This window comes from Amphiura filiformis, chromosome 8 (genome assembly GCF_039555335.1).
Source record: "Amphiura filiformis chromosome 8, Afil_fr2py, whole genome shotgun sequence".
Classification (NCBI taxonomy): Eukaryota; Metazoa; Echinodermata; class Ophiuroidea; order Amphilepidida; family Amphiuridae; genus Amphiura; species Amphiura filiformis.
The window spans coordinates 58,196,401-58,209,604 of record NC_092635.1 but is presented as its reverse complement, the minus strand read 5'-3'; the positions used below and the strand labels follow the sequence as shown (position 1 = coordinate 58,209,604).

The following is a 13,204-nucleotide window of genomic DNA, read 5'->3' as shown; positions in this document are numbered from 1 at the left end:
ATTGCTTTTATTCATCGTAACAATTATACTAATAAAGGAAACCTAGATTATTTATGAGAAAATAAACTTAAAATATTAAAAATTGAATATTGTCAGGTTGTGATAAATAATTAAATAAACATTAACCGCACGTTAGCGGCACATGCTTGGTTGTAAACAAATCAATCGGGACTTCCCCAGGCCAGCGATCGTTCGGAAAGCATGCAAAAAGTGCACGATTTCCTGACGTTGCATTTACAAATATTGCAAAATTTACTTCAATTCTCAGCAGGTGGGTCAAAATTTTGGGGCTTTTATTATCTTAAAAATATAAAAGAATAAAAATTTAAGCCTGTTATGTTGTAAAAAGGTTATTATTGGTGAATTTACATTGAAAAGTAGCGTGTTTGGCAAAATTCTCAAAATTCACGATGGACCACCAAAATCGCAATGGACCCCCAAAATTGTGATTTTTTGCGCTTTTTGCGCGATCGCGCGAAACTCCGGTGCCTAGTTAAAAGCGCAGGCATAGTTTTGACTATGCCCGCAAAAGTAACTATTCCCCGGGCATAGTTCTGCGTGTGCTTTGTCCCCAGCATAAATTGATATTAGGCAAGCGTTAATGTTGTCGCGTGCTATAATTACGCAGATTGTAATGTGTGCCGTTCGCATTGAAACGATTAATTTCTCTTCCTGAAATCGATGCTTTTAACCAAACAGATAACACGAATCTTAAGATTTGGTATATAAAACAAATATTGACTGCTTTTTATTCGGGGCATAGTCATGGTTTTGAGATCACCTTTTTTTGGGCCTATAATTTTAACCATGCCCTTCATAGCAGTCAATATTTGTATGCTATGGGTTGATATAGAATAAACAAATTTGAATCTTTCCCCAGAGCAGCCTGCTCCTAAATCTAAAACACAGGTACAAAGGGTATCTTAAGTTACAACAGTATTAATATACTCACATTGAGTTGATCTCTAGTTGTAGCATTAGGTTTGAGGTCCTTATCTGATAGGCCACTCCGTTCACTTCTGGCTAGCGTGTGGTGCTTTACTTCTACCAAATTATTCTATAGTTACAAAGAATACAATACAACATTCAAATTATAAACAAACTCTTTGAATTAAAATTCCGTAAAACTAGCTTGTCTACAAGCATATAGAGTGCTTTTGCTTAATGCTAAATTAATTCAGGCGCAATCCATTATTATCCAAAATTATAACATTATGGAGTTTAAGCAAATAAATTACCGACACAAGCATATATACAAACTTGTACTTCTGTAAGACCAATCTATTGTATTGGCATACTTACAGCTGCTTCGTATTAATCTAGCTTTCATCAAAAACACTCTATATGCTTGTAGACAAGGTTTTACGGTAGTTCCTTCTTGTTACTTCCTACCCAGGATTATTTCAATATTGATAAAAATCAGTAAGTCATTTGTAATTTGAAAAATAATACAAAACATAAATCAAGCTTTAATGCAAGTCTTACATTGAAGGGTTATTCAGTGATCCCAGCGAGAGTGTGGGGCATGGTGGCACAGCAGTACAGGCTCTGCCTTGCAATCGGTGGGTTGCGAGTTTGAGCCCCGGCGTTGCCATCGTGTTGTGCTCTTGGGCAAGGCACTTTACCTTACTTGCCTCTCTCTACCCAGGGGTGAAATGGGGGAGCTATTGTGAATATTGTCCATTAAGTGCTGCCCAAAGGTATGAGCATGCCTTGGGCATTGTATGGCAGCTGACATATTCTAACGACAGCAGAATAAATGTAAAGCACTTTGATACATGTGAAAGGCGCTGAAGAAATACCAACAATTATTTATTTATTATTAAAGTAAAAAATAAAAACTGTGTATAAATTACCTCAAATTAAAGGATAAGTCATTAAAATGGTTATTAGCATTTTTTTTAATGAAAAATTGGCAAAAAACAAGGACAACAGCATTATTGACAAAGTTGAAGCCCCATCAAATAGATTCAAGTAAAATATCTTATTTTTTCTTTAATACATGGCTTTCGGCGTAACCACCAGCAGGCTATATTAGTGCAGCTGAATCTATGACACTATAGTTACAGAGGTGCTACAATCTTTAATTTTGATGTGCAAATCATTGAATAGGGCTTTAACATATTTTGCTGTGTTGTACTGGAATTCTTATTCCTTTTGGTACCTATAATGTTTATACATAAAATTAATCATTATTTTGGATTTATCATTTTTTTTACAGTAATGCTCATACAAAACCAAGTTTAGTATAATGACAAAAAACAGTGAGATTTCCCTACTCTGAGTCATAGACAGCCTGCATATATAATTGTTTGAAAAGAGATGGTATGATCCGGTGTATGATAATGATATAGATTGCACATGTTATTTTCACAATGTATTTATACTGTGATTTTGAAACCTTACGGAACTTGTGCGACTTTCCCATTTAATGGGAATGAGTAAGTGGCATTTTGTACTACAGCTGTATAGGCCTATTCTCTATATTCATGTTAAGGGTATACGATATATTGTTGGTGAAGCAGCAGAAAAAAGTAGTTCACAGCATCTTGCGAATGGTAGTGAGCTTTAGCAAAATTGCATTGCTCAATTCATAGCGGCGTGTAGAAGAATTCAAATATCACAGATATACTTCTGTAGGTCCTGTGGTTCTTGAGTTATGTTGTAAACAGGGCTGAAACAACAACACTTTTGTAAAACGTACATAACTCATTAACATAACAACAATAAATTAAGCAAGTTTTCAAAGTATATGATTTGTAGAATGAACTTTTGCAAAACACCACGAAGTGTTATTTTTCAGTAATATATTGATTCAAATAATGAAAATCAATTTTTTTTGGCTGCTTTGACTAACAATACCTCGTATACCCTTAAAGAGAGCAACATTTATTTTATACCAGCATAATAATAAGTCAAACACATTCAACTGTTAGGTTCCTGTAACCAACTTCCCAAGAAAATAAACATAAAAAAATTATGATCATACATAACATACACAATGGAATTACCCAACAAATCAATTTAAGCTGAATTTATGACTCTTTCTCACCATCACCATGTAATAAATTTAAATGGTGTTTCTCAAAACAAACAAACAAACAAACAGACTAACAAACAAATAGAGCATGCAGCTACGATCTTACCATCAGCATTTCTGGGTCCGGGACAGTCACAATATCAGCATGATTTCTGATTGTAATACTCTGCTCTGCATCCTGTACACAAACACAAAAATATGAAGCATTATTTTCCAAGTCTAATATCACTGTTAAATACAACGCCAATGCAGCCTTATTTCATGGCCACATATGGAACGTAATTAGTCAATTGAGTACAACAAAGATGTATCTACAATATACATACAATAACTGTCCTGTGCAAACTATTATCTCTTACAAATAGCACACACTTGTTTTGACATCAAGTCCTGTGAATATCACACCAAAATGCAATACTTTCCGCAATATCTTTGTCATAAAATAAAACATGTAATTACCATTTTTTTCAGTAAATGATTTTTATAGTTTTCCCACACCGTCATTATCAAATAAAGGATTGCGTGCTCTACTGCCACTAAAGTCCCATGCAATACAGGTTGAATATGATGATGGAATATGCCTACACAGCTGTTTCCATAGCTAATAAACAGTGCAGAGTAATTTCTAGGTATTTTTGAAAATATTATTCAGAATTAAAGGGAAACTTTTTTAAAGAATGATTTTCCTTTTTAAAGAACTACTATTAAGGCCAGTGTAATGGGAGAGAACATTGACCTTTTCGAGCATCATTATTTCTGAATTGTATGTCAAAAGTATATAAAACTATACATTTTTGGAAAGGAAATGAGTCAAGGAATCCCATGGTGACGTCAGATTTGTTCAAAAATCTGGAGTTTTTGAAAAAATCACAAAAATTCACTTTTTTACCCCAATTTTTTTGTGACAACTTAGAAAAAAATCCGGTCGGAGTAAAAAAAATTCAGGTAGCTTTTCATGAAGAAGAGACATGAACTTAGAGAAGGTTTTTTATTTCTTTGAAATTCGTCTCTTTTTTTGAAATATTGAAAAAAACATGTGAAAAAAGCAATTTTGTCACTATCTATTAAGCTAAAAATTGAACATAATGGTGTATATTTTTTTTTAAAACAAATATTTTGAAAAAATGAGAAAACCTTCCCTAGACTTTGATGTACTCTAAACGATAGTGCAAAAGTTTACCTTTTGCTTGCATATTTTTCGAGTTATCTTGTCACAAAAATCGTGCAATATTGTTAAAAGTGAAAAATGTCAAAATTATGCACAAACGTCCTTATATTTTAAAACGGTGAGACTTTCACGCTTGTAAAAGCTGTATCTGGTGCATGGTCTAAATATGCATCTTTTTGCACCAATAAATCTATAATGTCTGCTTTCAGTGCGCCAAAATTCAAAATAATTAAAAAATCCAAGTGGCATTTTGACTGCAAACTTTTGTTTTGTTTACACCACATTTGCTGGCGTGAACAACAAACCGAATTCGCCTAGACTACGTTGGACATACGCAAGCAGAGTTGCGCCAGCGTCACGCTAAGCGAATCGCTAGCAGCGTAATCAAAATATTTCAGCATTCAGCGCATTTCTGACTCATTATTTCCGCCAATTTACTAAGCTGTCTTGAGCCATGTGACTTTTTAGAGTTGAAAAGAGTGAAACAAATCAAGCAAAAATACGAGTAAATATTAGCAAGTTGTATTTTATCAGTTTCAAGTGAAAGAATACATCTTAGTGTTGATAAATATCAAGAAATCTCAAATTCGGGCGTGAACGAATGTGTCTTCCATTACTCTGGCCTTAAGTGTTGACTCTCAGGAATGCATTGATGTGTAGTAATTTATTTTTAATTCTTAATACAAGATATACAAAAGTATACATAACATTTAGACTGAAAAAGATTCCAGGAAACTAAAAAATAACATAAGCATCCTAACTTAATTTATTCACATCATTTAACTTAGTATTCCAAGAGTCAAATGTATACATATTTTAATGCTAAAGAGTCAAGAAATTGAAATATAAACAAATATTTAGTGTAAAAATAACCATTTTGGATCAGTCTAAAAGTAAGTTTTCTCCTATATATTTGGTCAATTCATCATTCAATTTAATTTAATTTTTTGGTTTTAAAATCATACTTATTGGCCAGTGTGTGTAGGGGGGTACATGTACAGATCCAGATAAACTAATTAATACTTTTAGCTGAAACTCACAGTGATTTGAAACACACCATCTATGTTACTAGTCTACTGCCATCTACTGTTCAAAGCAAGTGTCGCTATACCCCAATTTGGTGTCATTTGTTAGTTTACAAAATAATTTGGGCTATTCTATTTAAAATCCACACCCACCTGTGGAGGATTTCACTGTCATCTCAATTCCAGTTGCACCTTTAGGCCTAAAAAAGTGTTTGACAGGCGTAACCTGACCTACCCTAAAATTAAGCCAGACCCTAACTTTTTTTTTCCTTTTTCCAAGTCTTCAAATTAAAAAATAAATTAATTAAAATAAATTAATTAAAGAAGAAAAAAAGTTCCAAAGCCTTTATCAAACAACATTTACAGCTTAAAAAGTAAAAAGAAAAAAGAAAAGAATTCCGACCTACCTATCCAAAATTTTTGTAATGTTACGCCAATCAAACATTTTTTAGGCCTTATGGTCAATCCACCTGGGCATATTTTCCAGGTTTATGTGAAATTTCAGCTGAAAATTGTTGCAATTTATCTAAATCCAGTTGAATTTTGCCCCAATTTGGCCTAAAATTAGACAAGTTTATTTGAAATTTCAACATTTTCCACACTCTTTGTGGATGAAAATGATTGGATTTGGAATAAAAATAAACAGTTAAATTTGGTTGAAATTCCAGAATCTACCACAGTGTGGGTGTGGTTTTCAAATACAACAGCCCATTCAATTTCAACCAGTAAATCATTATGGCAGACTTGTTGTTGCTGAAATTAAACTTCATTCTTGTTCATATCATATTTTTTGCACCAAGTGCCCAACTCTTCAATGCCATCTTGAAGCAACTCGCAACCCCCAAAAAAAAAACAACCCACCAACGACACAAGTTTATAAAACTAAAATAATTATCAAATAATACAATGAATCAACTGACCTCACCTCTAATGGACTAAAAGTAAAAGGACCATATATATAAATTGTTCTTATTTTGAATTTCATGCAATTGAATCTTCAGAAGATAAATCATGCAAAACGGCTGAATCTATGCATTCCAGACTGATCTCTTGCTTGACCAGCCACAAAGGTCAGGAGCATGATGAAAAGCTTTGAATCTTGAATATAACATAATTACATGCACATGGAATAAAGGGTGGGCATTCAATGCCTTCTCACAGTGAGGAGAGCTGTCAGTTTTTTGAAAGAAATTTTTAAGTCCAAACATTGGATATAATGTATACCCTTTTCATCAATTTCTTGTACTTCTAAACAAACAATTTCAAAAAGATGTCATCAATCATAAACTATGCAGGAGATGATGAGAATCTAAATTATATCAGATGATATCAAACAATTACAATTTGATAAAAAGTCATATGTGATGCGATCAAGCAAATCAGTTGGAACTTGGAAATATCAAAGTTTCAGTTTCTTATACATGTAGTATAGTAAAAACATTTACAAAGCGGCATTTTGCAGAAAAACCCCACTGAAATTGAACTACCAGTTCAAAAGATATGAGCAATTAAAGAGTTTCCAAAACAAGAGAAAACAAAAGGAAATATCTCTTTTGTTTGGCTACATCTCTAAATCAATATTTCCGAGTTCCAACTGATTTTGCTTGATCGCATCACATATACTGATTAAAAATTGTTAGAACAAAATTTGACTTAAAACTTGATGAAAAAGTAGCTCATGATGATATACATACCCTGTTATAATGCACAATGCCAAATTCCACTCCGCTGTAATGAATCTTGGGAAATTCAACCATCAGATACATGAAATTGGAATCTCGCTTCTCTTTCTGGAAGTTGTAAAAACATGATAATATTTAGAATCAATATTTAGTATTACATGGTTTATCCGTTTCTGGTCACAAGAAGCAGTTTTTCTTCATCCGATTGAAAATGTTTGTTATTGACTGGTCAGTAATTTTAAAGAAAATACTACAAATTTCCAATCAATTTCATTTGCAAATGTAAACTGTACTGCTTGAAATGGTTGCATTTTGGAGATGTCCTTTTGAATGAAGGAAGGTGATACTACTAATTTCATTCAAAGCACAAAATAATTTGCTCACTGCTTGCAAGATTTATTATGTGAGTGCTTATATCTACTAAAAAAATTTGTGGTAATAATTTTGTCTTAATTTGTTCAAAATATGTATACTGGAATACTGCTTTTCCATATTTTCCTGTTGGATCGATTTAATGTTATTTATAGGGGGGTACATCAAGCCAATTTTGTGATCATGAAAAAGAAGGCCTTCCTTATTAAAATGTGCTCAATTTCTTCACAGAATGTACAAGCTAACATTCTTATCAAACCTGACACTCTGAGGAATTTGCATATTTAAACAAAACTGCCAACAAATTCAACAACATAATTTCATTAAAATTGAAAAGTTGGAAAACAATCATTTTGATACAGGATATAATCTCCTCACTGATCTATCACATGATCGATCACATGACTCCAGTACTGCCAACGTCAACCAGCAGTAACAACAGCTGAAGAAGTGAACTCGGATGAGTCACTTCTTCTGAGTGAGTTTTGTATTGCTTGTAGTTTAAAATTTCAAACAATTACCTCGTTGATCATTTCTATTTCACGGAATGTCAGTCTATCTAACCAGTCCACCTTAATCATGTGACCTTTGCGATGTTTCTTGGTCAGTTTTCCTAGTCTATTCATCTGGTCACGACTGTCACTAGTCTTCCCTGGGGTAGTGGTGCTTGGACTTCCATCAGCTTCTACACCAGGCCATACTTTCAGGTCATGCATGCCTTGGCGATAGGTGCTGAAAAAGATCAATAATATCCAGTAATAATTGTGAGTCAAATTTAAAAAGCCACATTTCTGGCTGGGGTGGGGAGGGCGGGCATTTGCCACCCCATCGCCCCGGGGCGCTGCCACTTCTCGAACCACAGTAATGGACCATGGGGTGACTCTGAACCAACTTTTGAAACAAACAAACTAAGAGGTAAAAATTAAGTAAACAAACAAACAAATTTACATATATAAGTAAGAATTCTAAGGAGAAACCTAGCCCCAAACACCCCTTTGAGAGGATTTCGTGATTTGTAAAAAAAGAAAAGAAAAAAAAAACAGAGAAAAAAAGGATTAACATTTTTGCAGACATATCATAGACATACACGTACTGGCACTCATTTCATAGTCCCCTTGCTGAACTTTGATTGGGGGGTTTAATTGGCGAAGACAATTAAGAAGATATTGAAATTGGGGGGAAAATCATATAAAATACGGTACATGTACATAATTTACATGTGTGAAAAATGCTTTTGTTGTAAATTTTCATAAGATGCCCATATGCATACTTCTCTTTATGTCATCACATTTACTGTAATTATTAAAAGTTGAAACCTCTTGGTAAATCTAGGTTCCACCCATTAAACAACATTCATTCAAACAATGTATGTTTTATGGTTCAGAGAACAGAGCTATGTGTTCCATTGTTCACTGCTCACTAACTGCATGTTCACCAGACATTGATTTGATATAGAGAGGGCACAATGAAAAGAAACATTGAAATTTTGTTTGTGGTGTCAAGGATGTTTAAAGGTACACTGTATCTAAAGAAACTTGAAATTCTATACACTATATAAAAATATGAGTACCACCAGACTCAATATATATTTTATCTGTATCTAACAAAATTTTACTTATTTGGAAAGAAAGTTCAACACTTTGGTGTTGTTATCACTTGTTACGATAACAAAGAAATAATCTTACTCCGCCTAATTAACTGTAATTAGCCATTTAAAGGGGCATTTCGTGATCCACAGCCTCATCCCCCACTTTTCTCAAAAAAAGTTGAGATTTTTATATCACTGGAAACCTCTGGCTACATAATGTTTATGTACAAAATATTTCTTGCAGATTAATTAGTTTTAGCAAAGATATCGTGAAATTTGAATTTCGTTCTGGTGCACCAGAACGAAATTACAACGTATTGTCTATGGAGCAGTGTAATACACATAATCATGCATAACTCATAAATAATATCGGAATCAACTGACATTTTGGGAATATGCTTTTTTCGTGGATATGTACTGAAAAATGTCATAAAAAGAGGATGCTAGGATCACGAAATACTCCTTTAAGTACTTTTGTTGGGAACAGAAAGTTGCCCTTTAGGTGCCAACACCTGGGTCGGTCGGTCGATATATTTTTTTTCAATTTCTGCAATAAATTTTTTGGAGCTCAACATCTCTCAGGCGAGTTTTTATCAAAAATAATATGGAAAGTGTAATTCAAATCAATGCAGGAAACGCGACTGAACACAATTTCTGTCCCACATTTCCCTGTTTCAAACTTACAATGTAACTTCCATGGCTCTCACAGGACGCCATGTTTAAATCCCCATGCTGTGAATAACCCTTAGACACTTAATACACACTAGCTAACAGGGTCTATGCTTACACTGCTGAATGCAGAAAGCGAGTCAGAATTTGTGAGTAATTGACAATTTTATGCATTTATACTGCAGTTAAACTTAAATAAAAACATATTTTGTTTATAAACCAAAATATGACACTTAAAAAATAATAAAAAAAACACAAAAACGTGACTGTTTTTTTCAGATTTTGGGGGTCGGTCGATAAAGAAAGGACAAGTCAACTTATTCTTTTTTAAGCCTAACCTTTTCCCAAAACAAATCAAAAGAAAAAATTTGAAATCTATCGCGTAGGGCTAGTAATTTGTTTTTAATTCAATTTCAACAATTCCATGATTTGGAACAGGTTCAAGTTGTCATGTATGGGCTATTCCAGTTGAAATCCATACACCCCCTATTGAAGACATAACCTTAACCTCCCACACAGGGGGTATAGGCTTCCAATGGAATCACCCATTCAGATAACCCTATTAGAAATACACACTCCCTGTTTGGGAGATTAAGGTCATGTCTTCCATAGGGGGTGTATGAATTTCAACTGGAATAGCCCATTGTCAGGACATCACATAACAAATACACATAATTTTATGCCTGTATTTACCAAACATCGGACACTTAAGGGGGTTCTACACCCCTTGATGAATTTGTGACTATTTTTGCATTTTTCTCAAAAAATAATAATACACTGGTAACAAAAGTTATGTACATGTATATTATATAGGGGCAAGGAATCCAGTTATTACACTGGAATTTCAGTGACTCAAGACAAGAGGTACCGCTAGAATGTACCTCATTTCTTGACATATATAATGAACCACTTGTCACCAGTAATTCAATTTCTTGCCCCTATAATATACATAGCTTTTGTTACCAGTGTGTGTTATTATTTTTTGAGAAAAATGCAAAAATTTGGGGGTAGGACTTTAATCAAAGGTGGGACTATACTCGCGTCAGTACGGTATATGTATGAAACCACAATCACAAAATTCAAAATAAGTGAAACAGTGCAAAATTGGCAAATTGTGAACAAATATTTGTGCTTGAAATTTCCCACTTTTTTTTAGTACCAGTATTGAAACTTATACGGTTCACTGAATGTTTTGTCAATGCACCTTCTATCTCTACATGAGTCTAAATTACTGCATGTGCTTGCCGTGAATTTACAGCTATTGAATACCTTAACCATATCTCCAAACATTAATATATATCTTTGGTGACAAAAAGGAGTATAATAGGTAATGAACCATGAACAAAGTTATCAATCAAGTTTAATGCACGTAAATTGCTTGCTTGTCCTCAACCGGCCGACCCTTATCTTGAAAATCTGGAAAAAACCTTTTTACTTTACAAAAGAATACCGACTCTAAATTTTGGAAATTAAGAGAATTTTGTTTTTCCTTTCAAAAATTTTGCCATCTGGAAAAGATATTTACACAGTTTTTTACACTTCTAAACTGTTTTAAAACATGAATGAAGTCATATAAAGATCCCATTTAGTCTTTATTTATGACCTTTACAATTTTTTTTTAATCTGAGCAAACGACTCGTCTTCCACAAGGTGGTCAAGGACAACCAAACACCATTTTTCTCTTGGCCATAAATAATGGTTCACGCTTGGTTTGCACACCTGTTAGCCACATAAATTTGTTGACTTTGTCTTGTGATAATTTTGTTTGTGGTTCCGAGAAAGATAGTGTGAACCAATTTACCAGGCAACTATGGACTAAGTCACACTACAATGGCGAATAAGGAACCTGTTTGAACTCTAATGCTAAAGTATTTTTTGGCTATCGGAAAGGAAAGAAGGAACAAAAAAGGAGAGAAGATGAACAAAGAAGTTACATGTACTTGGCACCCCAGGATTCAAACTTCAGACTCCTTTGTTGGCAAGCAGGAGATCAACGACTGAACGATTGGTAGCCACAGGTCTTTCGCTGGCCGGGTCAATAAAATAATTGCACCCAAAAAATATGATACAAAATATAATGTTTTAAGGAAAAGTATCATTTAGTTGTCCTCGGGACAACCTCCAGTGTTTCCTTGTTTTGGACACTGCCGACATCACTATACCACACTCAAGGTAAAACACAAAAAGTGAATGTTTTGATACATATTCATGTTGTGTTAAGATTCATTGACAGCATATGTCAATTACAGTCAGGACATAGTGCCAAGATCTTGCATGCATTTTGCAGTTGCAATAAACAAAAGGGGCAGGCCTAAAAAACCTGTGACAGTGCACACAAATCCATTTGGATTTGCATGAATGGATTTGCAGATTTAGGTTGTATTTCTAGGCCTGAACCGGGCGATGCGACAAAATATCAATAAGAAGACAAACTACAGCCCAAACTAAGGAGGAAACATACCGTTTGTCATTGCAACAAAAAAAAACGCACACAAAACTTGAGACTACATACATGTACTGGCCTTCTTATATAATGCTTACCCATGCTTCCCAAAAAGTGAGACTGTGGTTCCACCAACTTTCATTGCTTGCCTTGGTCCATACACGTCCCATATTGTCAGTGCTGCCTGTATGGGATGAAAAATAAGATCATAAGATAGATATCATTTGTTGGTTACTATATATTTTTCCATTTACTGACTAGTAAAACTAATCCATGTGCGAAATAAGGTGTAAACTATTTATAATACTTGCACAGTCAAGTAATTTTGTTGGAAACAAATATACCGTATTTGTTCCCTTAACCACCCAGGGCGCTTAAGAAAGTCATTTTGGGTGGGCGCTTATTTTTTACATTGTTAAAAATAGTCCTCAATCTGATAGTATTTAGTTACTCACAAAAAAGGTGTCCAGATAATGTCCAGGTCTGTTTACCAATGGCATCAAAAGGCGACCATCAGCAAATAAAATACAATTTTGAAGTCAGAATTACATCAAAATTTGTGTTTTAAAGGCATTTGCAGGTGGTTAGTGATTGATAAGTATATCTATACATCAGCCCACTATGAAATATTTTTAAAATTGTTAAGTCACTGGGTGAGTGCTTATAGGTGCATGGATGGTTAATGGAACGAATATGGTATACATTGTACACACCCACATTATTGACGAATTACTCATCCTCATGCATACACAAATACGCATATATGCCAGCAAACAGATTCTGTATTGGACTATGCAAACACAGACAGTATAATTATTTTTCCTGCTTTTCTACACCTAAACTGAAATGTTGACCTTAAAAACAAAAGATACACATTTTTTTAAATTTCAATATATTAACTGTGGACTGATTTTTATATCAAAAATTGAGGACAAACTCTCAAATGCATTTTTATAAGCTGTTTACAATCAATTGTACACCTTAGCTAAACATAGATGGTCCCAGTTGCAGTAACAATCATGGTTGGAATGTTAAGTTTCATATTAACATCCCTATTCAACGTAGAAGTGACGTAATAATCGGATTAACAACCATAGCAATAGATGAATACAATTTTGAATATATCGCCCTGCACTACAACATTCACGCGGTACCTATGCATTGACCCATAAATGCCAAAGAAAGGCTGATCACTCACACCTGTAAAATCAGTATCT

The 13,204-nt window shown here is 34.0% G+C and overlaps 1 protein-coding gene across 1 annotated transcript in view; it reads right to left on the bottom strand.

Moving 5' to 3' along the window:
* The window catches only part of LOC140159282 (phosphatidylinositol 3-kinase catalytic subunit type 3-like), a 42,780-nt gene that overhangs the window by 18,209 nt on the left and 11,367 nt on the right, over positions 1–13,204 (bottom strand). Inside the window, exons 4-8 of the mRNA XM_072182698.1 lie at positions 12,086–12,171; positions 7,809–8,019; positions 6,928–7,023; positions 3,147–3,218; positions 953–1,057 (exon numbers count right to left, since the gene is read on the bottom strand). Of these exons, the coding sequence (XP_072038799.1) occupies positions 953–1,057; positions 3,147–3,218; positions 6,928–7,023; positions 7,809–8,019; positions 12,086–12,171 (570 nt within the window). The remainder of the gene's footprint in view (positions 1–952; positions 1,058–3,146; positions 3,219–6,927; positions 7,024–7,808; positions 8,020–12,085; positions 12,172–13,204) is intronic.